The following is a 24987-nucleotide window of genomic DNA, read 5'->3' as shown; positions in this document are numbered from 1 at the left end:
TGCAGGAGATGGTTTTGGGTTCTGGCCCCTCTGTCGCTCCTGTTTGGGTGATGAAGCTCTCCCAGTCGCCTTCCTGTCGCGAGAGCCTAGAGGAAAATGAAAGGTGAGATGTTCTTGCTTGTCACCGAGCTCACTGAGCTTTGCTTGCAAACCTGTGGGGCAGGTGCAGCCCAGTGCACCAAACCGGTGCTCCATTATCCCCAGGCAGATTATCCAGTTTGTACAACGGGCATGCAGGCACCTACGCTGGCTCTGCATCAGCCACAGCTAACAGGGCGTGTGAGCTTCATGAGACAGCCCAGGCTGAGGGTGTTGCAGGTTTGGTCATAGCAAAGTTACAGAAAGAGGGATGTGATGCTCAGGGTGCACTCATCAGCTCTGCGCCACAGTACTTCTGCACAAGCTGCACTCATGCTCAGTCAGGGCTACAGTCCCATATGTCATCGTCTAAAAAAATTTTATCATGTATAGTATCATGTATAGAGAGCAAATTAAGTGCACAATTATGTCCGGAACTATAAAAATCAGTACAGTTTACTTGATCATTCACCTGTCTGCAGCCCAGCACCTGTGAACTACATCCCAGTGAACTTCAACCTCACCGAGTCCCTTCCACACTGCAGTAGTTGAATGCAATCAGGTTATTAGCACAGAAATTTTTTTCTGGCTAGCACCCAGAGTCAACAAGATACACCTACAGCTGAGACAACAGGGAAAACAACATCACGTGTCAGCACTGGTTCGCTACGTCAAAACCAGGCATCTCTGGCCATCCACTCCCCTCTTGTTCCTTGCATGCAGTCCCTCTCAATGAAGCCTATTAGCTGGGTTTTCCAAGATGCTAATAGTGCTGCTGAGGACTCAGAGAGAGGAGGACACTTGGAAAGCCTGCGTCTTTCTAAACACGCGGGGCAGATCAGATTGTGTCACAAGCAAGTGGGGAAATCATCTCATTTCACAGGATGGATGATGCAGCCAAGTATTGCACTCATCCTGGAGCCTCGGCAGCCTGCGCTCCCTCTCCAAGCACTGCCAGAACCTCTATCAGGAGACTGAGATCCCGTTGTGATACACAGAAATACAGGGTGAAGACCCTGTGAACTCAACAGCTGCCACCAGTGCCGTTAGAGGAGGATGGGCAGCCTTCATGGGACAGATGGACATGTACCTACAGCGGAGATGAAAAATAAGGGCTGCTTTGTTTTCTCGTAGGGAGGTACACAGACATAGTGGAGCCAGGCACTGGCAAGGCACACCACAAGACAGCTAGGCACAGCCAGGCCCAGGGCTGACCTCACCTCGCTGACTTCACAGGCAGACCGCAGCATCTCACCGCCACCATGCTGTTGCAGCAGGACAGCTAATCTGCCCATGTTATCTGAGGGTTTGGAAGGGCACATGCCTGCAGTTAACCCCTGCAGCAAGGGGACTCCCAGAGGACGCTGTCCCTTGAGCTGGGCTGCCTCTAGCAGCAGAGGAACCCCTCTGAGGGCTGTGTCTCACCTCTGTCGGGTGACAGGTTCGCCCGTTTGGCAGGAGGAGAGGTCGGCCTGTCTTTGTCTGCTGGCTCGTATCTCTTCCTGCTTCCTTTGTCAGCTGCCTAAATGGGATGAAACAGACAGCAGGACTGAGCAGCCGTTTCCCTCCAGGGAGGGAAGCAAGCAGGTGATTTCCTGTGACAGGTGCCAGCCACGCGCTGGCTCACCAACACCAGCACATCTCCCATGATTAAACTCTGTGCATGCCAGTCCCCACCATCACTGGCACCAAGGACAGCAAATGCCAAGGAGCTGTGCCTTCCAGCACCCCTGCCAGCCAGTCGTTAGGTGTAATTGCACACTCCTCCCTGCAGAGCATGCTTCACAGACTTGATAAAGGTGCCCTACGTCACAGCACAGGGAAGTAAGGAAAACTGCAGCCTTAGACTGCAATGGGGAATTCAGACAGAAAAAAAAAAACCACACGAACACTTCAAAACCAGGAACCAACCATGTGACAGGAGCCAACGCCCTGCTCCAGCACAAAGCCCCACGAGGCCAAACTCTCTCACGTGATCCCAGATAGCTCCCCTGCTGAAGGCACTCAACTGGGGCCCGGGGCTCAGTGCTTCCAGCTGCTGCGGGTGGCACTCACCGCTTTTACCTCCTGACTCAGTTAATGACTTGCCAGCAGTTGACTCTGGAGCAAGCCAGCAGGAGGACAGCTCACTGCCAGCACGCCTTCAGCGGGTAAGGTTCTAGCACATGTGGGACCTTCATCTGCAGCCTTCGAGAAAGCAGGGAACAGCCCTTGAAGCTGCAGCAGGAATGTGCCCCAGGGGAGCCGCCAACACGGTCCCAAGCTCCAGCCACCGCAGGGTGTGTGCTGCCAGACAGGTTCTGTCTGCAGCCTCGCCAATCCCAGCTGCAGACCTCCCTGCTGAGCTCATCCTGACAGCACTGGCCCCAGAGCTCCCTTTTCCAGCCCACGGCCCTGCAGCTGGTCCCATCCCTCGGACCCCTGAGCGCAAGGAATCGCAGCCGCCCCTCCTCTCACCTTATTCAAGAGCGTCAGTTTGATCTCTTTGTGAGCACTGAAGCCCCCTTGCTGGGCCTGGGGGGCCGTAGGCTGCTGGGCCTGGAGGAGCTGCTGGGATTTGCCCCCCTGGGTGGGCTTGGCTGATTTCAGCTGAGCAGGCACGTCCCGTTTCCGTTTTTCCTCTTTAGCACTATCTTCTTTTTTTGATTTTCCTGTTGAAACCAAAGTGCAGATGGAGTGGCTTGTAACCGGTTCCTTTCTCCTGCCCTCCCTTTGGGAGGATGCTGCTCCATCACAGACTGAAAATGCCCACACGTGGCATTAGCACTGCACGTGGCCCCAAGGTTAAAAGATCCAGGAAACCATAACTTCCGCAGAGGGAACACTTCACATAAGGACAAAGAACAAAAAGCTCTCACTGCTACCTCTGCTGCTGTCTAAAAAGAACAGGGGACGTGCAACATGATACTGGATCCATCCAGAAGATTGGGCATCACCTTGCAGAGGTGAAAGGGAACAAAACGAGGTGAGGGAATGTCAGGCAGAACGCCTGGGCATGAGAAAGCAGCTTCAGAGCCACAGTGACATGGAGGAAGGCTCCACATCTTCCCTTCTCCACGATCCTACCTGCATCAGGAGAAGCCTCTGGACTCTCTTAGCCCACCCCAAGCCCTTGTGAGCTGCTCAACCATTTTCCAGGGGCCTAGAGCATCACCAAACTGTTTGCACATCTCTCCCTTTCTTTACCCTGAGCCCCTTAGAGAAGGGGGAAAAAAAAAAAAAGAAAAAAAAAAAGCAAACCAGGTACCTCTACCTTTCTTCTGCTGTGCAGGGGTTGGGGATCGAGAGCTGGCTGAGGAGACAGGGCTGGCCAGGTCTGCATACATGTCTTCTGAGTCGGCGCTGCGCACAGAGCTGCTGCTGGAGGAGGCACTGGAGACAGAAGAAACGCTGCTCACACTCAGGGACCTGGAAAGAGCCAACAACCCATTACAGTCAGGAAGGCAACAAGAAGGCAGCACTGAGACAGATGTCTTTGTTTTAATTCCCCAAAACAGAGCGGCTGGGATGTCGGCTCCCAGGGCAGGATGTATCCAACAAAAGGACAAAAGCTCCTGGGTGCTGGCAATAGGAAAATCTAGAATGTGTTAGATGGAAGTCTGGAAAGTACTGCTTATTTATAAACAGGATTAAGGCAACAAACTTAAACAGGTCACTGTTACTCCAGTAAACAAAAAGTGAAAGCAGGGTGTGTGCAGCATGTACATGTCAGCACTGTAGCTCAGGTTGTCAAGGGTTTCACAGCAGTGTTTTTGTTGCTTGGTACACATTTATTCATGGAAGCTTTCAACACCTCGAGCCCTACTGCCCACATCTCCCCAGGGTACAGGAGAGCCCAGCTGCCTGCTCTGAGGACGCACATACTGTCAGGGGTGGTAATGACAGGGAAGGAAGCCTGTAAGATGGCTATCTGCTAGTGGAGTCACAACACTACGAATGTCAGACAGTCCTATTTATTTGAGAATGACTTTGTACTTAGGAAGATGCTATAAAGGGCTCTCCTGCAGGGGCAAGTCTCCAGCACTTGAGCCGTGCTCAAATCCCAGCCAGGCAGGAGCTGGCTCACACACAGCCTCTGCCAGGCAGGACCAGCTGTATGCTAACCCCATGAATATTTATGTAGCCTCTCCAGCAGGTTCTGCAGGCAAGAGTCAGGCTCACTCACTGAAAGCTGGGCTGTGCACAACCACACAGCCTGCAGCAGCCACAACGCAGACATGCCCTGCAACAAGCTGCAAAGTTGCTACCCATGGGTATCCATGCCAGAGCCAGAGCTGAGCCCTGGGAGAAGGGCTTGCTGAAGGCACAACAGTGACTGGGTGAGCCACAATCTTTGGGAAAGCTCCTGTTTGCATGACTGTGACAGCAAACTTGGCTTGGGTACAGACTGTTTCCTAGAAGTTTCCTCCTTGTCTACACACCTGCAAAAGCAACAAGTGCAGTCCGGTGCCACACAGGCAACACCTGCACTGAAGTTTTGCACACGCATCTCTTCTCAAGCCCTCGTGCAGCAGGCCAGTGCACAGCAAGCACGTTGAGTGCTCTCTGAACTTCTTGCATCACCCCTGCCTGATCTGATGAAGGCAAGAGGCACGCTGTAAACAAGTCTGCATTTCCGTAAAATAATGCGGATATTGAACCTGGGAGTTTCACAGAGCTCAGATATGCGAATTAAAGCTGGGCTGAGCCAAATCCTATTTTATCCACTGGCTTTAGGCAGGCCTAGCTGTATGTCTGTACTTCCTTACTGGGAAGCTTCACATTTCAAGGCCATCTCTGAAGTTTCAGGGATTCCTGCGTATGAGCAGACGCAAGAGGGCTGAAAGGAAGGACTTGAAAGAGACTGATCTAATGACTTTTACTGGAGGGAGTTAGCTGTTTACAGATCTCACAGACTGAGAGCCACTGAACTAGTCACTCGGGGCTAAATGCAAAAGGAACTGGTCGTGCAACTTCACAGCAAAGCAAAAATATCATTAATGAGGCCTTTTAGGTGTTTTCTGACCCACCTTCCTGCTGGGCCCAGCATCTTCCCTCAGGACATCCAGTAACTGTAGGGAACGGAGGTTTAGCATTGCAAAGCTCCACAGACCAAAACTGTTACCTTGTAAATAAATTAATATGCGTGGTGGTTTGGTTTTTGGTTTTGTTTTGTTTTCTCTTTCCCACAGCAAGACAAAATGTGAAGCTAAGACCTGGACGTCAGGAGAAACAGCTTTAGTGATGGTTTAGGTAAACATGGACAGTTGAGCACACAACAAATTATTTCCTTGATGAAGCTACAAGGCCTCTACCGTGATTCAGGACTGAGGATTTGTAGTGCCACGAGAAGGAACACGCTCACAACAAGAAGGAACAAGCAGGAACACATCCGACTTGCCTGCAGCTGCTGATACTGGAACCTAGAGAGAGCCTCTGTTGCAAGAAAGCATGGACACCAACAACCACTTATGATGTGCTGCCACGGAGGGCCACAAGGCCGTACCTGGATTTCCTGGATCCAGATGGGGAGTGGGAGGCTGAGGCAGACGACGATCTGGAATGAGATCTGGAGAGGGACCGAGACAGAGACCTGGAGCGGGAGCTGGAGCCGCTGTAGCTGCTGGCGCTGCCGCTGATGCTGCCGCTGATGGTCCGCCTGCAACACAGCAACGACACTCAGCTCACTGCAGCCAGGACGTGGGGCTGCAGGACACTGACCAGGGACAGCTGCAGCACGGTGCTGACACACCGCTCTTCTGTACTGTGTGAAAGAATGGTGCTTTGCAAACGGGAATTGGTTCGGATGCTCTTCTCGGCACTGTTTTCCCTCCATCTCTTTTGTGAACAGTAGAGACTTTTATGCAAGACTGAGTTATGCTAGTCAGAGCCAGATGAGCTAAAGCTGCTTAATCCCATGCTGACACCAGGAGCAAATGCTTCCTATGAAGAAAAACTGCTCACTGCAGAACACAGTGGGACTACATCGTATTTCAGGCTCTCTAAATAACCATATGCACTTTTTGAGTAGCACACCAGCACTGACATAAATAGAGCTGTCAGAGCGTAGGAACTTGCAAGAAAAAAAGCCAACAAACCAAGACTGGGATAAAGAAGAAGGGAAAATCTGATCAACTAGTGAAATAGAAACTAGAATGGAAGGAGTTTCTATGGAAAAGAAATGGCAGTGACCAATTTTCACCTATGGAAAAAAACTGCTCAGCTCCGGCCCTTCTCAGCAGCCACTGGCAAGGAACAGGAGAGGTAATCCCATGCAAAATTAAGAATTGAGAATGCTTCCAAAAACCTAAACATCCAGCAGATGTACAGCCTCCTCCAAAACACACTGCTGTAAAATATCATCCCCTGATCCAGAACAAATCGTGTGTCTTACTGCAGGACAGCAGCCTGCACTCTGCTTCCTGCCCACCAAACTTCCATTGCCAAAGCACACAGGTATTGCACTGGGATTCAAAACTTACAGTGCAGGAAGGATGCTCAAAGAGTTTCAGCTCTGTTCAGCTGACTCAGTGTCTCTCCAAGAAGAGGCAATGCTACCTGCATTCATTCCGTAACGTTTTAAAATACAGAATAGATTGGGCCTGATTAAAATATTTACATAGAGATGAGCACTCCCTGTTTGAATGCTATCAGAAGCTTCTCTCATTTCAAATGCAAAGGGAAGAGCAGAAGATAACAAAAACAATCAGAGGACAGACAGAACAAGCCCCATTGAGAGCTTCAGACACATCGCAGGATGAAGCTGGGAGGAGAAAAGAGGGCTGTGCTCAGGACTCAGCACCGCTGGATGCTGATGGACCAGCTCTATCTTCCCGTTTCCTTCCCACCCCAGGAAACACACTTCTCCTTCAGTATCGAGGAGTCCTTGTGACAGGTACTCCAGAGACAAGCTCAGGACTTGCTGTATCTTCCAGGAGATCAAACCTCACTCCACCCCACAGCTTTCTTACCTCCTGGGTGGAGTTCTGGTCTGACGTTCCTTCCTTCTTGCCTCCCTATTATCCCCTGGTTTGGCTGGCTCTGGTGCAGCTGCTGTAATTTTAGCGAGCGGCTGAGGGACTGGAAGGGCAGCTAGTTTCTTCACTGATTTTTCACTGTAAGATAAAATTGTCACACTCACAATCAAACTCACAAGGTACAGAACACAGACGTTTTCTAAATGCACATTTAAATGATAATTGTTGCTGTACAATCAACTGCAGAAAGCAAACTCATCTCACCAAGCTGCTCTCAAACAATAGAGATCCCCTGAAAGGGATCTGTTTCCTCTGCTCTCAATCAAGTCACCTCCTCGGAGACAAGCTGCTTTATACAGCAGTGAATGTTGGAGATATTTTCTATTTGCCAATCAACTCATGAAGCAGACTGCAGAATCACTGCTGTCTCTCATTCGAGTCTATGCTTTTCTACCCTTGCAGAATACTTGATGGTAACATCTCGCACTGCTGTGCATGGATTTTGTCACTTCATCCAGTGCATGAGATGGGGATCACTTTGGCACTGCTCAGAGCATTCCAACCTCTGCTCTAGATGCTGCTCAGCATCCCCACCAGTGCAGTCACACCTGCTATTAACTGGGGAGGAGGCAGCTGCCTGCATACTTAAAATAGAGCCCTGCTCATTCCTCCGTGTTTAAGAATATCTGAATTCATTCCCTGAAGAACATGGGATTAAGTGCATGCAATGTTACACAGCCAAACCAATCTGCTAGTGCAGGTTGCTGCCTGATGTTATCTGTTAGCAAACCAGCACTGCAATGCATACTGGAAAGGTATAAAGACGTGGCAGCAGGCAGAGAACGTGTCCTTAAAGGGTTGATCCCTCTGATTTGAGAAGAAAAAATAATAATAATAATAATAAAGCAGGATGAGGAGGTACAAGAAGTGTGGCAAAGGGTATTGTCCCATATGCTGGAGGATGCAGGGGGATTCCCATGATGTAATTGGTTTGCAGGTGACCTTGGCAGTGGTGACATCACTGAGGTGTTGTGACACCCTCCAACGTATCCGTAACTTACTGTCTATTACAGCAGTTTGTGAAACAGCAACTTCAAACATTCAAAAGAGCAGCATACAAAAACGATACAGAAACAGCATTCACGTATTCATAGCCTGCTCAACAAACAGTCCCAGAGCCACAACACTTCTTCAATTTGTCTCCAATATTAAAAGCAGATGAGTCTGGACTGCTTTGTTATTCTAAGGATGAGCATTAACTAAAACTACAGTAGATGAATGAATTGGGCTTTTGCAGAGCTCCTGCGTAAGCATTCTGCACACACAGTATTTAAATAGCAAATCATGTATGTGTTTCAACCCTCATGCATACATACAATACTGAAGGATACTTGTAGAGTTTAACTTGAATTTAAGATGTGAAAGTGCTGCCATTTAATCAGCCATGCAAAGCAAAACACAACTCTATGCAAGCAAAGCTTTGCATCTTCCACTTCTTCCTTAATCTGTCAAGAAGGTCAGAGAGGTCTGACTCGGGTCAGGAATTCAGCTGCTGTTTGGAAGCTTTTCTGTGCTGTGTCATTTAAAGGGTTATGAAGCCTTACCCTTTACCAGCAGGTGGTAACAAGTCCCCTTTAGCCTTCATGAGTGGCTTGTGTGGAGATGGTGTTGGGGAAGGAGAGGGTGATGATGAGAAAGACCGTGACCTGGAAAGGAAGAGGACCAGATGTTGTCACTCATCCAGCACCCCAAATGTTGTCACTCGGTGATTCTCCTTACTGGCAAGACTGGAAGTGCCCTCCTTGCAGCTCAGCACTTGAGATGCCTTGGTGACTTGCTTTCTGAAGAACCTTTACTACACTCATTTGGGGTGTTCCTCACTCTCCCACCTTCAGAGAGAGGAATGCTAATCTGAGTGTCCTGAATGCTTGGCATTGTCACGTGTGGAACAGAGGCTGGAATGGGGTGGCTGGGGAATGTCAGCCTGCTCTGCTAGAAAGATGTATGTGCTGGTGGTTGGAGTCTCTCCTAAGAGAAATCCCCCTTCCAAATGAAGCCACGCTCTACTATCAACTAAACAATTCACTCTGAGGCTTGGTGCAATTTCAGCTCTGAAGAGGTGCCTATCTAGGGAGCCAGTTCTCCCACTATGCATATTCCAGATTTGGGCAACTGTCTGCAGGGGCAAGGAAGTGGCAGAGCTACAAACATGCCCGTGTTTAATTAGTTTGGGACACAGGATTGTTACTTTGAAGTGTCAGGACTATCACAAGACAAAACTGCATGGGCTGCTTTATTAAAGAACTGTGATTTGCCTCTTTAAATACAAATTCCAGTGCAGCAGTAAGAAAGAGATGCCAACAACTTCCAATCATAAAATGCAAATGATGGAAACATTAATCTCAGCCAGGCTCCTACAACTGCCTGCTTACCACAAGCATGGGAAACAGCCCAGCCACAGCAGCAGGGTACACGTGGGTGGGAGCACAGGGGAGAGGAGGGGGTGGCTGACACATCTGCTTCATTCCACAACTGAAGCAGCAGGCTGCCTCACAGTCTCTCGTGTTTCCCTCGCTCAGGAGCGGATCCAAGATTTTATTTCAGGAGTTGGCTATTTGCTTTTAAGTAGCACCAAAAGAAGCAGCGAGTAAGTGTTTGGGAAACAGGATACAATTCCTTTCAAACCCATTACCTGGACCTGCTGCCTGAGAAAGAGCTGTGTCTTGAAGAGCGGCTAGAGTAAGAGCTGTAAGAGGACGATCTGGAACGAGATCGTGAGGAGCCTGAACCAGAGTAAGTGGACGACCGAGAAGAGGACCTGCAAGAAAAGCATTTCATTCAGTGCCTCTTGAGAATCCTGAGAGACCAAGGTACACTCCTTCCATGTTTTCAAACACTGCACCAAAACCGCCTGCCCCCTCCTGGAGGGCCTTCCAGGACTGCAGCCTTTCCTCCGTCCCCATCCCAGCTTTTCTCTAAGACATGATTCTATTGCTTCTAGCCCTCCTGAACAGGCTTCCCTTCCCTTTACCTAATGACTTACCATCCCTTTTTGAGAACTCCTAGCACACAACTTTACATCTTTTCCCAGGCAATCCCCCCCTTAGGTTGGGTCACACACATAGGAGAAAACAGAAGAACCAACAGTGCAGCAACTCCAGTGAAAAAACCTATTTGGTTCAGGAGGGCTTTGGTTTACAGATCTGTATCTTCAATTCACTGTGTTCCTCATTCTCCTCTGATCTATTTTTTTCCTCTTTACAGGAGCTTCAAGTTCAAACATTTAAAGGAAATGGATCCAGCTTGTCTCTCAGTTTTCACTTTTTTTTTCCCTTTTCTTTTTGAGAAGTGGACTTCATCTCCCCTGCCCTGGTTTCCAAGCATCTCTGCACTTCTCTAGGCTTCCTGTCAAGCCTCCACGGACCTGGTTTTTTTCCAGGTAGCAGCATGCTTTTCCTCATCTCTCTAGCACTCCTCCAGTGAAGAGGCACCAACTCCTGCAGCTTCCAGCTCCTTCTACTCTACAGGTCAGCTTTCACCTCGAACAGCATCCCTACAGAGTTATTTTTCCCCAAGGCCATGCTGCTGCTTAGCCTTCAATACACCACAGCTCTTCCCAGCACCCATGGCTACATGATCCCTCTGCCTTCCACCTCATTACCTCCCATACACAAGCATCCAGGGCAGTTATTGAGCAGCAAGCCTTGAACTGCTTCCCCAAACACCTCCATTCTGCCAACGAGAGAAGCACACCACACTCCCTTGGTGTGAGGGAGCACTGCCAAGGCTTGGATGCGACACGCTCTCCCCTTACCTTGAAGAACCAGAAGCAGAAGCTGAAGAAGCAGAGGTTTTCCGGCGCCTACGGGCACGGCTGGGAGAGACAGACAGCCCCAATTTCTTTTTGGGGGACTTGGATCGGCGCCAGGGGTCCTTCCATTCATCTGCCCTCTTCGACTGAGCGCTGGCGATGGCCGAAGCCTCCTTCTCCTTCTTTGGTGGCTCAGGCTGACGGCTGGAAAACAAAGAGGTGTGAGATCCCTTTTTCTATCACACGGCCAACAGAAACGTAGGTCCAGAAATTCATCCTACGCACTGCTACTAGCTCTACGTCTCCACTGCAGGATATGCAGCATCATTTTGTGGCAGTTGAGTATTAGAACAGCCGCTGTAAACAAAACAGCTCTGTCAAGTGCTCTGCAAGTGCTCAGGAAAGTGGTACCTGCAAGTTCTGCCAACTGCTCCTTTTGAGCAGAGACCTGCCAGCTGGTTTCAGCTTCAGCTCCTTGCCTCCAAGGAGCAGACACAAGCACGTGCCAAAGGAAAGGGACACAGATAACTGCTTCTTTCACCTACACCAGGTGGTCGGAGCTGGAGCAACTTCAGCCTGGGGGGCAGACCCCAGTGCTATGACAATACTAACCAGATCTAACCTGAGGATGGACTTGGAGTGTGCATCTGAGCCGTCTCCTCGGCACAGCCAACTAACCCAAACAGCCAGCAGGCACTAGGAGAAGAGGAGATTCAGCCCGAGTCCTTCTCCCACAGCTCCCTTATGGGAGCATCACGTGGGACTGATAGCAGCCTCACCTCAGCCAAGACGCACTGCTTTTACCTTCACAAAGGGGATGGTTACCTCATCAACTGAGCAGAAAGCAGTTTACAGCTGGCTGTTTATCACTCTATTATTCTCTAGGTGCTTATAAACACAGCTGAGCACGTGCTCTCCTGTTCTTGATAACAGTGAAGATTTGACGGGGCAGCCTCTCTTCTCTTCCCTTCAAGGGCTCACGCTGTGTTTAACCCTTTTCTTTGCTCCTCTGGGCTTCCATTCTCCCCCACAGCCCACTGAGAATCATTCAGTCCTAACTTTTCAGCATCTGCACCAGATAGCTCCTTAATGAGTTTCTTCAGGCCTAGACTTTATCACATCTCTTATCTGTGGATGATTTAACCTGGGTTTTTTCCTCACCCTTACTTCATCACACACGTGACTGGTCAATTACCTGCTCATAACCTTCTTCATCAGGTTTTAGGTAAAGTTTATGCTTGCTTAAAGGTTTATGAAGTTTATTGCACTCATCAAATTACCTATGTAACTATGCATTTATTCTTTTTCTCCAAATAATGAACCCTCTCACTTGGAGGACTGGGGAGGGAAGGCCCTTCCATCCCCAGGCTCAGCCAGTACCACCCCATTAGTCACACCACTGTGAAGCAACCACTCCCCACACCACTTCCTTTACCTTCTGAGATAAAAAAGCAACCTCCAAGTTTTCTAATAATTCCATGGATTGCCTTTCTTGCCACAACACTTTTCCAACAGACACGGGATAATTAAAGCCCTTCATTAGCAGCCTGCTCTTCCCTTTGAAGGCTTCACCAGTCACTAAGAAGCCTCACCAGCTCCTTGTTTGGTAGTACCCCAAATTGCCTCAGCACACAGTTGAACTCCTACAGCCTCTCACCCTCTTGCCAAACCCCACAGCTTGTATACGATGACATCAAGGGACAGCACAACATCCTATTCTCTATCTTCCCAGCTTTAGCTACCCCAGCTTTGCAGTTTGCCCCTCCCCTATCTCCATACGTATAGAATTTAACGAAAGAAGGAACTGCTCTTTCATGTTCACCAGCCCCACAAATCTCAGTCAGCCTTACAAGATGATGCTTCTGAGGATGACGTACCAGCACGCAGAACTGCTGACTGCCTGCTAAGAGTCCCAGGCTATGGCTCAGCATGATTCACCAGAACCTTGGTTTAGCTAAACCATCCTTTCCCGTATTGCTCTACCATACGCTATTTAACATGTTATTTGCAATGGGCTGGTCTAGTTTTCCACATTACATCTGCAATTATATCTGAGTATCTAATCAGGGAGGAAAACCATGATTCTGAACACGGGGCTGGGATAGACCCGACCTACTATTCATACTCTGATAACGCTGAATGGCCGTAGCCAGGACTGAGCTCTTGTTCCAGCAGATTTGAGGTTATCTGAACTCTGCAGTATCTTCAAAGCAACGAAGCACAAAGCAGGAAGAAAGGAGGTAAGGTTCAGCCTACACACCTGGTATCCAGCAGCAGGTTAAAAGGCAACAGAACGGAAGAGAACGCTGTGGGAGGATGCTATTGAGCATGGGCAGACTGTGGCACTCTGATGTCCTCTCCCTGGGAGATGCTGTGGGAGATGCAAGGGGAGCACATTCTGCTGGCACAGGTGGGCAGACAGGCACAGTTTCCATCTCAAGACTTGGAAAAAAGATGCTGAGAACCTTTCCACAGCACTTCACTCTAGACCTTGGGGATGAGCTTGGAGCAAAGGCGGCTATTAGAACAATTCCCATCACTTGCACTTATTAGCTGGTTTGATGCAATTCTCTCTTGATGAGGTCATTTTCTGGAGGAGAGGTTTCTTCCCCAGGAAAACCACAACAGAAGGCCTCATTCCTGGGTATGCTTTGGCTTTTGACTCAGCAGTAAATGTGTCACCACACTATAGCCAAGAAAGAAAGCTGATGCTCGTGTCAGGCATTATCAAAGGCTTTCCTCAAGAGTTACCTGTGTGCCCAGCAAGTACCACCACCACATGAACCTGTTCATCTTAGCACAGGGGACTGCATCTGATGCCATTTGGCTCATCTCCTGCAATGGAATCCAAGAGGCAGAATTGAAAATGAGCCTGAATAAGTGCCAAGATGATCCTCACCATCTGCCTTGGAGTAACAACTCAATTACTGCCCGCATGAGTTTCACTGCAGAGGCTACCAAGGGCTGGCAGCCCACAAGCAGGCAGCATGCTGGTGCCACGTCCTGCTGCAGAAGGGTGCAGGTGGATGAAAGCAGGGAAGCTGTGGGGCTCAGAGCAGAGGAATGGCACCCGATGTGATTGTTGCTCACGGTGCTGTGCTGCTGTCTTTCATCCTAGGGTAAGTTCGCCCCGCACTTTCACTCTGGGTGATCTCCACTTCCCATCCCGTGCTGGATCTGGTCTTTGACTGAGCTCTCCGTGAGCCAACTCAACTCTTTGGTTGAAGAGGGAGGAACAAAGAGAACGAAGCCTCAGTTTGGAGCTGGGTGGGTGAGTCCTAGCAGCTGAACGACTGCTGGAGGTGGCACAAGGCTTACAGGGGTTTGGGTGGTGAACCAGGAGGTCAGCTCCTGCTATTTACACGAGCTCATCCTCAGCCAACACTCATCCAGCTGCAGGCAAACCTGCTGCCAAAGCACTTCTGTAAATCCAGGTCTCCTTTTTCACCCACTTGCAGTTTTCAGGAAATACTTCAGATTGCCTTTGAGAATTAACTCCCTAATTAGATAGATATGCCAAGAAGTTAAATAAAAAAAAAACCAACAACAAAACAAAGGGAATAAAAAGGGACTGATGAAGCCCAATCAAAAGCAGCTTCATTTCCTCACAGAGCCCAGAGCAGCAGCACCCTGCATCACCAGGGCACAAACAGCCACGGCAGAGCACAGCTATTTCCAAAGCCCGTTTTAACCTTAAAATAACTAAATGCTTTCTTTCTCAGAACGAACGTTAATGCATATATGGAATTTAATTCCAGCCATCGAGCGGAGAACTGAAGCTGAACGTGGCTTTGGCAAGGCGAGGAGGAACAAAGGTAACAGCACTGCAAGGTTCAACCCCAGCTCCCACCAAACCTCAGCAGGAATCCAGCTGGGGGGAGGAAAATCAAGCTGGGTGCCCCCAGTCTTCCTGCTCATGTGCTATGCAAATGATGCTGAAGCATTCCTAATCTCAGCCAGAAAATAAGCTTCCCAGGGAAAAGTGCTTCCTTCCTTCCCTCCCCGTGTGACACCAGCACCACGGGTTAATGCACACCTTATCGGCGACGGTGACGTCAGCCTGGCTCCAGGGCTGCTCTTTTGGCCGCCACTTCCAGCTCAATTTTCTCCAAGAGGAAAAAGTCTGGCGACGGCTTCGAGCAGAAGTCGTGTCACTGGCACAAGTTTCCCTTCGGTGTCAGTGGAATTTTCCAAAGGAAGTGAACTCGAGGAATGTTTGCAGGCATAAACCAGAGAGCTCGTTAAGGGCGCTATAATTTCTGCAAAACGAGCTCCAGCCGTGCACGTGAACGCTGGCACACCTCCCATGTCAGCACAGTAAAGTCATACATCCCCAGTGCTGCTAAAGAAGGACACCAGGTCCCAACAGCCACCCAGCAATGGGAACCAGCCTGCGCAGTGCCAGCAGCCACCGAGCTGCAGGAGTGCCAGCAGAGGTTTTGCTTTTCTCAAGAGGTTTCCATCTTCAGCCAAGTAATCAGTTGCTTAAAGAAAAATAATAAAAAGATTTCTTCAAAGCCCGATGGGGAGAGGCTTTGAAATTAAATAGCTGGAGATATAATCTGAACCTCCAGGATGAAATCATCCCAGTGGGCAGATAAACCTATCTGCAATGGGATCTGCCCCGAGGGCCGAGCATTTGACGCCTCGAGAGCCTTCCCAAAATGAGGGACCCACATGCAGCAATGCTCCCAACTCTGCAACGCTTTAATAAAATCCCGTGTGTGGGATCGATCCGGTAGTTCTGACTCCAAAAAGCCAGGGAAAAAACACATTCCTTGAGATCCACATCTGAGTCACTCGATGCCCTCCTTCGTATCGAGGTGCGGTTACGAAACCCTTCTCCTTTTGCTGCAGAAGCGGAGGCACAACCTCAGGAAGCACGATGATCAACCAAAGCTCCAGCCAACAGTGGTGCTCTGCGGAAAAACTTGGACATGTTCAGCTGATTTGAGCTTGCAGAGAGATTTTATTATCGTTTATTCCCCCAGTTCATTTGGGGAATGAAGAGAGGTTGCCTAACCAGGTTCCACTGCTCACGCTGGAAGCTGCACCCCAAGAGATGGGGATCCTTAATAAGAGCATCTTCTTCCCTTCAGAATCCTGTGATGTACCTGAACAACAGCTGATTTGAAGAGCTGCTTCCAGCAGAACTGAAAGCAAGGAGCAGACCTGCTGCTATAGGCAGACCACCAGCAGCTGCCATGAAAGATCAGAACGACCCTCAGAACTCTGAATTCTTCCAAAAAAAAAAAAAAAAAAGAGAAAAAACCACACAAAAAAACAAACAAGCTCAGTCGGTCTGTGATCACACACACACACACACACACACACACACACACACTCATGAATCATCCATTTGCATTCCCTGCTTTTTGCCACTCCTTTATCTAATCAGCCTCCCTCTAACACTTTCTAACTTGCAAGCCCTGGGTAACCTGCGCTCATTGATTTCACACTCCAGGGTATCCTGCTCATTAATGTGAGCACCCCAGGGACTCATAATGGCCTATTACAGAGACAACGTGAACCAGCTTGAATAAAAATGCCAGGGATCTCTGGAAAGGGAACTCAGCCCTCCATCCCAGGGCTTGCAGCACTGTCAGCATCCCGCAGCCAGCAGCTGCCACCAGCTCAGCAGATGCAGGGAGAAGCACGATGCTCCTTGCTGGAAGGGCTTCCTGAAGGATTTGTGGTTCCCTACAGGAGAGCTGCCCTTTCTGACATTGCTTTCCATTTTAGCATCCCCACTCGTAGGTGTTATTTTTATTTTTTTAATGGCTGCCTAAGTGCACTCCATCGATAGCCTCTAACCCAGCCAAAGCAAACTTCCTTCCACAGAGCTCCGCTGTAAGAGTAGGGCAGCGCACATGAGTTCACCAGGACACGACCTCTTCCCGGGGACTTGGAGCTGCTGGGATCTCCTGGGTGCACCCAGAGATGTCTCCAAGCATCCTCCTCACCCCACCTGCACTAGTGTCCTGCAGGTTTGGGCTTAGACTGAACTTACCGACATGGAGACGAACCTCCTGGAGAACTGGAGGACCAATTTCTCACCTTAACCTCAACGTTCATCAAAGCACAGCCCGCAGCACCCTGTGCATGCAAAAGCCCACACTTCTCAGAGTGGGAAAGAACCCGAGAGCTCTCTCACTGACCACAGCACAGGATTTTGTCCCCTCCCTTCCAGCTTATAGGGAACCACCAGGCACCATGACCCCAGGGCACTGCCCTGGCTGGTGGGCCCCGTGCCTTCATGCTCCTCAGTGCTTTGCAAAGAAACACTACTAACAAGTTCCACGACAGCAAATGCGTTGCTTAACGCCCTGCTGAAACAATCAGATTCACTGGGATGATGACAGGATAAAGACCTATGCAACAATAGAGGGATTAAAACACGTTACTATTTCTGTGTGCGGGGTTGCAGCTGAAAGCCAGCAGCTCCACGGCTGGATCCGGCGCTCAGGTTGGAACATCCTGTCCTGCTCTAAGTCAAATCAAATCTTTTCATGCCAACTCTACTCCAACACGCTTTGCACAACAGTCAACTACGCTGGCAAGAGATAGATACAAAGCTGAAATCTGGTGCTCAGCAAAACCAGGCACAGCCTGGGGCCCCAGAACTTGTTCTGGAGATGGGGAGCACGGGGACAGACAGCCACGTTATCCCTCCCATGGATCACAAAGTGTCCCGGCTTGTTTGAGTGTTCGATGCCTGAGGAGGGAGGAGGAGGAAGAACAATTTCACTGGCGCTGCAATCTCGGATTGTAGACTTCTTGGAAAGCTCATCTCAAGCTTGGGATAAAAAGAAAATAACAACAACCAAGCATAAAACAGCAATTACACACTTTGAGAAAGTCTGATCCTCGTGTGCCAATCCTATGGGAAGCCCAAGTGCTGCAGCCTCTTCTCAAAAGGCTGAAGGAGAAACATTTGTCATCGAGTCTGCTTGGATTTATAATGTGTTTGTTAAATTTTAATCTTCCTCATCAGCAGCAAACATGATGCAAGGAAGTCCTCTGATTCTCTGCTGTTATCAGCCTTAACTGTTGCGTGTTGTTTAGAGATCAGATTAAAGTTTCCTGTTTTCAGTACCACCGAGAGGGAACTTGATTTCATGTGTCTGGCATTTGCTTTTCAAGCTGTCTTTCATCCCTTTCGACTCCACGTTCTGCACACACGTGGAGATGAGGGCACCTGGGAGGGGCAGGCCTGCCAAAAACTGGGCTCCAGCGAATGGGAAAAGCACAGAGGCTATAAATAGAGTTGCAGGTGAGTGCTGCACTGCTATCATGCCACCCTGGACACGTAAACCAATTGCAAACCTTTTACACATTAAACAAACTGGGGAACTGTTTGATGCTGAGGTGCCAAAAACAGAGCCTCTGCAGCCCAGCCCAAAGGAAGGGATGTGGAGGAAAGGTGAGCTGCTCCAACAGGCACCAGCTGAAGCCCATCCAAAGGCTGTGTGGGACAAAACCATGCTGCCTGGAGCTGTGCACCCTGTGATAAAGGCTCTGGGGTATATTTGCTGCTTTTTGGGCAGCAAGGGGGAACAAACCGCTGGATGGGGGGGGGATGTCCAGTGCCTGGTTTAGTGGGTGGGAACTCTACCAAGCTTATCTTTAAGGTCCCTTCCAATCCAAGCCATTCTATGAATCTGTTCTGTGATTCTGTATCTTCTCCAAGAGAGTATCAATTGCCTGCTCAACACCAAGAGACACAAATGCTCCTTGCTGACAGCCACGTGAAGCCCAGAAGAAAGCTCTGCACGCTGTCTCCCTCCCGGCTTTCTGCCTGGCCCTGCAGACATCTGCTCCTGCTTTCAGCACTAGGCTGAGGGCACTCACAGCTGTAGGTTCTCTGCGATCCACTCGTAGAAATAACAGCAGACATCACAGAAAGCAAAGAGGCACATCAAGGACTACTTTCAATTTACCAAGAGATTACTCAGAGGGTGGTGAGGCTGTGGCACAAGCTGCCCTGAGGAGCTGAGGATGCCCCATCCCTAGAGATGCTCAAGGCCACATCAGATGGGGACACTGGCAGCCTGATCTGGTGGAGGGCAACCTGCCCACAGCAAGGAGACCGTGATGATCTTTAAGGTTCCTTCCAACCTATGATCCTATAAAGACTTAACTTCAAAAGGCTGTTTTGGAGTTACAAGGGGCAGTCCACAGCTTGCTCAAGTGATGCTTACAAGGCAGAGGTGCACACAAGAGAAGCAGGAAACCTGTATCCACAAAGCATGTAACAGCCCAAACGCTATAAATCCCATCTCTCAGCTCACACAGATGGTTACAAGATGGGTCTACGACTGGCCAACACGGCCACTGCTCCTACCCAGCACAGCTTGGGCAGCACTGACAGCGAAAGCTCCTCCACCAAGCCCTACCCATGACCCTGCACAAGTGTCAAGGGAAGGAGACTAGCAGTCAAGGGCACGGTGACTCAATACCTAACGCCCTGCCAATCAGCTGATGCTGCTTTCGCCATCATCATCACACGGACAGTGAGATCTCCTCCATCACTGACCCAACGAGAGCACAAACCAGCAGTAAATGTGTAATTAAGTGCACAAATTACGGTTGTAAGTGAAGATTACAATTAAATGTAGTTCCCCTTGTTACTGTAACCATTCTGACACTGTTACTGCATCAAAGCACTCACAAGATACAGTCCCGGTGCTCTGAAACTGAGACTTCCTCTTGAAAAAAAGGGCCACCACCAAAAAAAATAAATCAGTTTTCCCATCTAGCAACACAAACAAAAGTTCTGCATCAGATTCAAGACTTAATCCCTTCTCTCGCCTGAATGCATGTAAATCCATCCAGCATCTTGTTGCTGGCCTTCTTAGCCCCAATTTGGCATTAAAATACACTCTTTCTTATGCTCACAATGTTCTCCTCCAGCGCTCAAGAAGCAAAATAATTTGTCCAGAAGCAGCAGCTTCAGTATGTTCAGGGGAACACAGCTTCCCTATGCCTCTTCTGCCCCAACACGCACATACACACACTTGTGCACCCAGATGTTTCTCAGCACACCATCACAAACCTCCATCTGCCTCTGGTTTCCAAGGTCCTGATGCTGCTGATCAGTTTTCCTGAACATGTGTTACAGCAGGAAATCTCACACTTTTCCCTAACTCTGAACCAAAAGGTATTGCAACATTAGAACTTTCCATGAGATAAGTTCTATATTTATAAAGTGCTTTACAAACATGCCTCATATATACTGTATATATGTCAGTGTACTGAAGGAACTGACTAGAAGAAACTCACTTCATGGCATGTAGTTCTCCCAGCTTTTCAAACCTCTTCTTGGAGCTTTACTTAATGAAGTAAATACAGTCTCAAACCAGCTTTGATGCGTGCCCAAGGGCACTGGTCAAGGCCACAGAGAGTCACTCCCATCTGCAGGATTCTCAGCACTGGGGGCTCAGTCAGCCTTCCACCACGAACTCCAGCCCCACAGACAGGGACAAGCTGAACATCTCCGTAGCTCCAGGCCACAGGACTGGCACTCTGCTCCTTTCAGAGCCCGGTTACACAGACTGCTGCACATCTGATGTTTTAGCTCCACTTAGTGGCCAGCAAGGCTCACGCAAAGCGTTGCCTTGCTCTAAAAATACAGCTGAACTACAGCTGCAGATAACAAAGAGCAGGTCCAGAGGAAGGTCAGACGTGAGATGCTGGCACTGCTGCCCAGAGAGCTGTGGGTGCCCCATCCCTGGAGGTGCACAGCGCCAGGTGGGACGGGGCCCTGAGCAGCCTCACCTCGTGGGGGGACACCCAGCCCACAGCAGAGATGGGAACTGGACAGGAGGGAAGGTCCCTTCCAACCTCAGCCATTGTATGAACAGCACGAACCCATTCATGACCCACAGCTAGAACGCAGAGTGAATTGAAGCCAGCGCTTACCTTGGTAGCAGCGGGGACCGGGGCTTTGGTTTATCTTTGTCCTTGTCCCGCTCCCGGTCCCTGTCCCGGTCTCTGTCCCGGTCCCGGTGCTGCCTGTCCTTCTCGTCTCTCTTCACCCGTTCCCTCTCACGTTCCCACTCTTCTTTCCTCCTCTGTCTCTCCTTGTCACGCTCCCGTTCGCGCTCCCGTTCGCGCTCCCTTTGACGCCGCTCTCGCTCCCGTTCCCTCTCCCTTTCCCGTTCCCTCTCACGCTGTCTGTTTTCTCTTTCCCTTTCCCGTTCTCGCTCTCTTTCCTATTAAAAAAAAAAAAAAGCAATCACTGTGTCAGGATGGCAACATCTAACACCAGGAGGTGTCTCAGACTGCACTCCATCCGCCTACGTGAGAGCAAAGTACTGAGACAAATCCAGAGCAGGGAGGAACAGAAGCACTGCATCACATTCATCACTGCTGTGATTTGCAAAGGCAAAAGGTAAAAAGCCTATAAACAGGAGGGGAGTCAACTCTTTGAAGGGGTAGATAGTGGCAGGACAAGGGGGAATGGTTTCAAGTTGAAGGAGGGAAGGTTGAGGTTGGATGTCAGGGGGAAGTTCTTTGCTATGAGAGTGGTGAGGTGCTGGAACAGCTGCCCAGAGAGGCTGTGGATGCCCCATCCATCCCTGGAGGTGTTCAAGGCCAGGTGGGATGGGGCCCTGGGCAGCCTGGTCTACTATTAGATATGGAAGTTGGCAGTCCTGCACGCAGCAGGGGGGTTGGAGCGTGATGATCCTTGAGGTCCCTTCCAACCTGAGCCATTCTGTGATCTGTGAAAAATTACTTTTGCTTATTATACCAATTAAGGGAATGTATTGATGTTTACAGTATTCCCTCATTATGTCAGTGTTTATAACGAGCTAATTAACTTGAGAAATAAGCACCACGAAAATTGATGGTGCGTGATATGCAGCAACAGCGAGGACAAGGCTCCTGTTCCTGCAATGCTTTTGTAAGAAAAAGAGGTCATACAGCAAAGCCAAGCCACTTTCTTAAGAACATGATGAAAACCACAATAAAGCTTCCCAGCGAGCAGGAGTTACTCTTTTAGACACTACTCTCTTTAGGCACAACAGCTTGCAAAAGGATGAGCAGAGAAAGGTTCATAGCCTTATTTCCATCATGCTCTGCACCTTGCAGCACAGCAACACCAAATGACAGTAGTTGGGGTTTTGGCAGCAGGCAGGGTGCTCTCCCTGCCTAATTCAAAGCAATTAATGTGCAGCTGTAGCAGCAGAAGACAGCCTTGCTGGAGCCTCTGCCTGCCCACATCTAATCCTTTCCATCTGTCCCAGTAACTAACAACTAAACCATCCCTCAGCTACATTATTTCCTGGAAACTCCCTCCCGTCTCCAAAATTTCCAAGAATGGTTGCACAACTGCCCTGTGCTGGCAGGAACAGCCAGGGCACGTGAAGAGGAAGCACTTTTGGTCAGGAGAGCAGAAAGCTGCACCCAGCGGTGCCACTGAGCTGCCAGCTCCATCACTTAACATGTTCTGCACAGTAACTGAAGATTTAACTACTGTAAGATTTGGCATCTTGAACATAGGAGAGAAATCCTGGCTCAGCTGCACAGGAATGTGACCAGCAGCAGAAATACTGGAAGAGAGCTGAAAGGGAAGGTGTGGGAAAGGTATCACCTTACTTACTCTGTAGTTACGGTATGGATCTGGGTCTGTGTACTGGACCCTGAAATTCTCATACTGCCCACCACGCCAGAACCGTTCTATTTCGTAGTCGTAATAGGGATCTGCATAGGGATCAAGCCTACAATGAAAAACAGAAAGTTAGAAAGGGAAATATGGCTTTGTCACCATACAGAAACACTACATAGCCTAGGTCAGCTCTTAGTCACTGTGTACTGACAAGAAGAAACGTGCTCAGTGGATTATGGCTGCAGAAAGTGGTTTATTTCCTACACACCCCAAACAGAAACCGCCTTCTTAAAATGAAGCTTATCAGAGAAAGGCACCAAATTATCTCGATTGCACGGAAAAGGACACTACTACCCCAATTCAGCCTTCAAATCAACGTGGCAATAAATACAGAATTGCTTCTTACAGCTACTTCAGACGTGTGCAAATGTAACAGAACACGTTTTGCCTCACTGACCCAGGGCTGCACTCTGTGCTCGCACACACGGCTCTCTCGAGCACATCCCAAGCTCAGCAGGCTGCCATCTCCTGCTCTGCAGCCACCAGAGGTGATGGGTGACAGCAGTGCTGCCTGGATAGGAAACAGAGTGATGCTGAACAGCTCAGCTCTGGAGGCAGACAGCAGTGCTGAGTCCCTACACCCGGAATACTCCATGCATCAAAGGTAACTGCAACTGCAGCTGATATCCTCCAGTGGAAAAGCCCCTGTGCACAAATGGACTGGGGGCACACGACGTGCTGCTCAATTGCAAAGTACTGTAATTACTTTTGAGGAGGAAAAGGATCTCAATCCCACCCTCCTTATCTCAATGCCTCTAAAAGATTTCTGTTAGCATTTTCTGATGGTTTTAGTTGATGTTTTTAATTTGCATATCCAACAACATCCAATCCCTGCCAGCCACCTGGAGTGCAAATATCAGATCTATGGTACAGATGGGGAGGTGGGTACGGGAAACAAGAAACTTCCAGGGCCACAGAACAGGTTGTGTGGCAGAACTAGGATTATAAAGTGCTCCCAACTTCCAGGTCATCCACAGTGAGACTCCAGATCATGAGTAGGGGGAATCTGCATTTGAAGAAGTGCCAAATAACCTAAGCCAGGCTACCATGGAAGTGCTCCCCTGCCAGTCTAGAGGCTGCCTGTATTTCTTTCAGTACTTTTAAGCAGTTTAAGATCTCTGTGTTTCTGTCTGAATTGATAAGCCAAAGCAAAGCATACCAGGGAATCCTGAATACTGCTGCTCAAGCCTTTACCAAAAGCTGATGTCAATGAGGTAGCAGTAGAGATTTGGTGACATCAGGTGTTTGAATAAAAGAAATCTCAAGCTACTCCAAAAAGGAAGCTCTTCACTTTTTAACCCAGCCTCAAATCCAAATCTCTGCATTCCCTTCCTAGATCCATTTATGGTCTTTTTATTCATATCATAAGCACCCCTGCTGTGCATTTAAATAATCATAGGTGAGTAATTGGTATCACCCCCAAAATACATCCATTCAGTCAGTGAACTGCCAGCCACATCTGTGTGCCAGTTGTCTGTGGCCTCGGAAGTTTTCAGAAGTGCAATGGAGAAAAGAAGGGGAATATTTTCTTACAGTTGCAACAGTACTGGAATCAAAGACCTGCTTACCCATAGTTAATGTTTTCTTTGATGTCCACCTCCCTATAGTTTTTCAAAAAAGAGAAAGGGATTCATGAACTATTTAGACATCTCCATACGTCACAAGACAATTCTGAAAGCATTTATTAACATTCCAGCTGAACCATCAGTGGTTATTTGCTGGCGTCAATCTGTGCATGAGAGAGAAATCACTATTTCTACAGCATACACCAGTAACTGCTTGGTAACTTTTGCCTGTGCACACTATACATCTTACACATTTTAACATCTCAATCTGCTTCTACATAAAATTCATTAACTTTCAGAAATTCCATGTTTGCTTACTACTATTTAATGCTGGCTACATGCGAGAGCAAACTTTCTGCCTTGACTGTACGAAAGCACAGACAGTCCTGCATCCAGCACAACAAATCCTTACATAAAGGAGGCAATGGCACAGAAGGACGCTGAGTGAAGATGCTGTAACTGCACAGTTATAAAACAAGGATGCTCTATGGTTAACCCACAGAGTACTGCTCATAATGTGCCCCAGGTACAACTGAATGCCTTCTCAGAAGAACAGAGGACTGATTTCTACAAAGGGAAAGCCTTAATAGGGGGAACTGATTGGTTAGTTTGTAGAACTGAGTGGAAATATCTCCAAAATTTGTATGTGTGGGAACAGGGGATGCATGTGAAGAGAAAAACATGGCTTCACCTACATCACTACAGAACACAAACCTCTCTTAAATGTTGCTTTCATATCATTTTTTAGCTTCAGAACTACTGTGCACATCTCCCAGAGCACACTGATGTACCCTTGCACCTGCTTCTGCCTGCCTGCTCTCAGTCATGAACAGGATGGTGTCTGAGGTAGCTAACATTTCATGTTTCACCTCCTTTAGCAGTCACCTACAACTTAAGTTCAGGATG

The 24987-nt window shown here is 48.8% G+C and overlaps 1 protein-coding gene and 1 long non-coding RNA gene across 5 annotated transcripts in view; one reads left to right on the top strand and one right to left on the bottom strand.

Moving 5' to 3' along the window:
• The window catches only part of LOC146543512 (uncharacterized), a 17972-nt gene extending 32 nt beyond the window's left edge, over positions 1-17940 (top strand). Inside the window, exons 1-3 of the long non-coding RNA XR_014886026.1 lie at positions 1-103; positions 5250-9904; positions 10299-17940. The exon at positions 1-103 is cut by the window's left edge and continues 32 nt beyond it. This is a non-coding gene — a long non-coding RNA (uncharacterized LOC146543512). The remainder of the gene's footprint in view (positions 104-5249; positions 9905-10298) is intronic.
• The window catches only part of ZC3H18 (zinc finger CCCH-type containing 18), a 40247-nt gene that overhangs the window by 2057 nt on the left and 13203 nt on the right, over positions 1-24987 (bottom strand). For 2 of the 4 annotated variants that reach the window (XM_085234551.1, XM_085234548.1), the window contains exons 8-19: positions 24085-24117; positions 22451-22568; positions 20767-21059; positions 10849-11049; positions 9727-9852; positions 8639-8740; positions 7029-7172; positions 5564-5716; positions 3326-3486; positions 2536-2729; positions 1504-1600; positions 1-86 (exon numbers count right to left, since the gene is read on the bottom strand). The exon at positions 1-86 is cut by the window's left edge and continues 11 nt beyond it. In XM_085234551.1, coding sequence (XP_085090677.1) covers positions 1-86; positions 1504-1600; positions 2536-2729; positions 3326-3486; positions 5564-5716; positions 7029-7172; positions 8639-8740; positions 9727-9852; positions 10849-11049; positions 20767-21059; positions 22451-22568; positions 24085-24117 — 1708 coding nt within the window. The remainder of the gene's footprint in view (positions 87-1503; positions 1601-2535; positions 2730-3325; positions 3487-5563; positions 5717-7028; positions 7173-8638; positions 8741-9726; positions 9853-10848; positions 11050-20766; positions 21060-22450; positions 22569-24084; positions 24118-24987) is intronic. The other 2 variants (XM_085234549.1, XM_085234550.1) reach the window with 2 other exon arrangements.

The sequence above is a fragment of the Meleagris gallopavo genome, chromosome 13 (genome assembly GCF_905368555.1).
Source record: "Meleagris gallopavo chromosome 13, MGAL_WU_HG_1.1, whole genome shotgun sequence".
Classification (NCBI taxonomy): Eukaryota; Metazoa; Chordata; class Aves; order Galliformes; family Phasianidae; genus Meleagris; species Meleagris gallopavo.
Note: the sequence above shows the minus strand (reverse complement) of the source record. Positions and strands in the feature narration are given on the sequence as shown.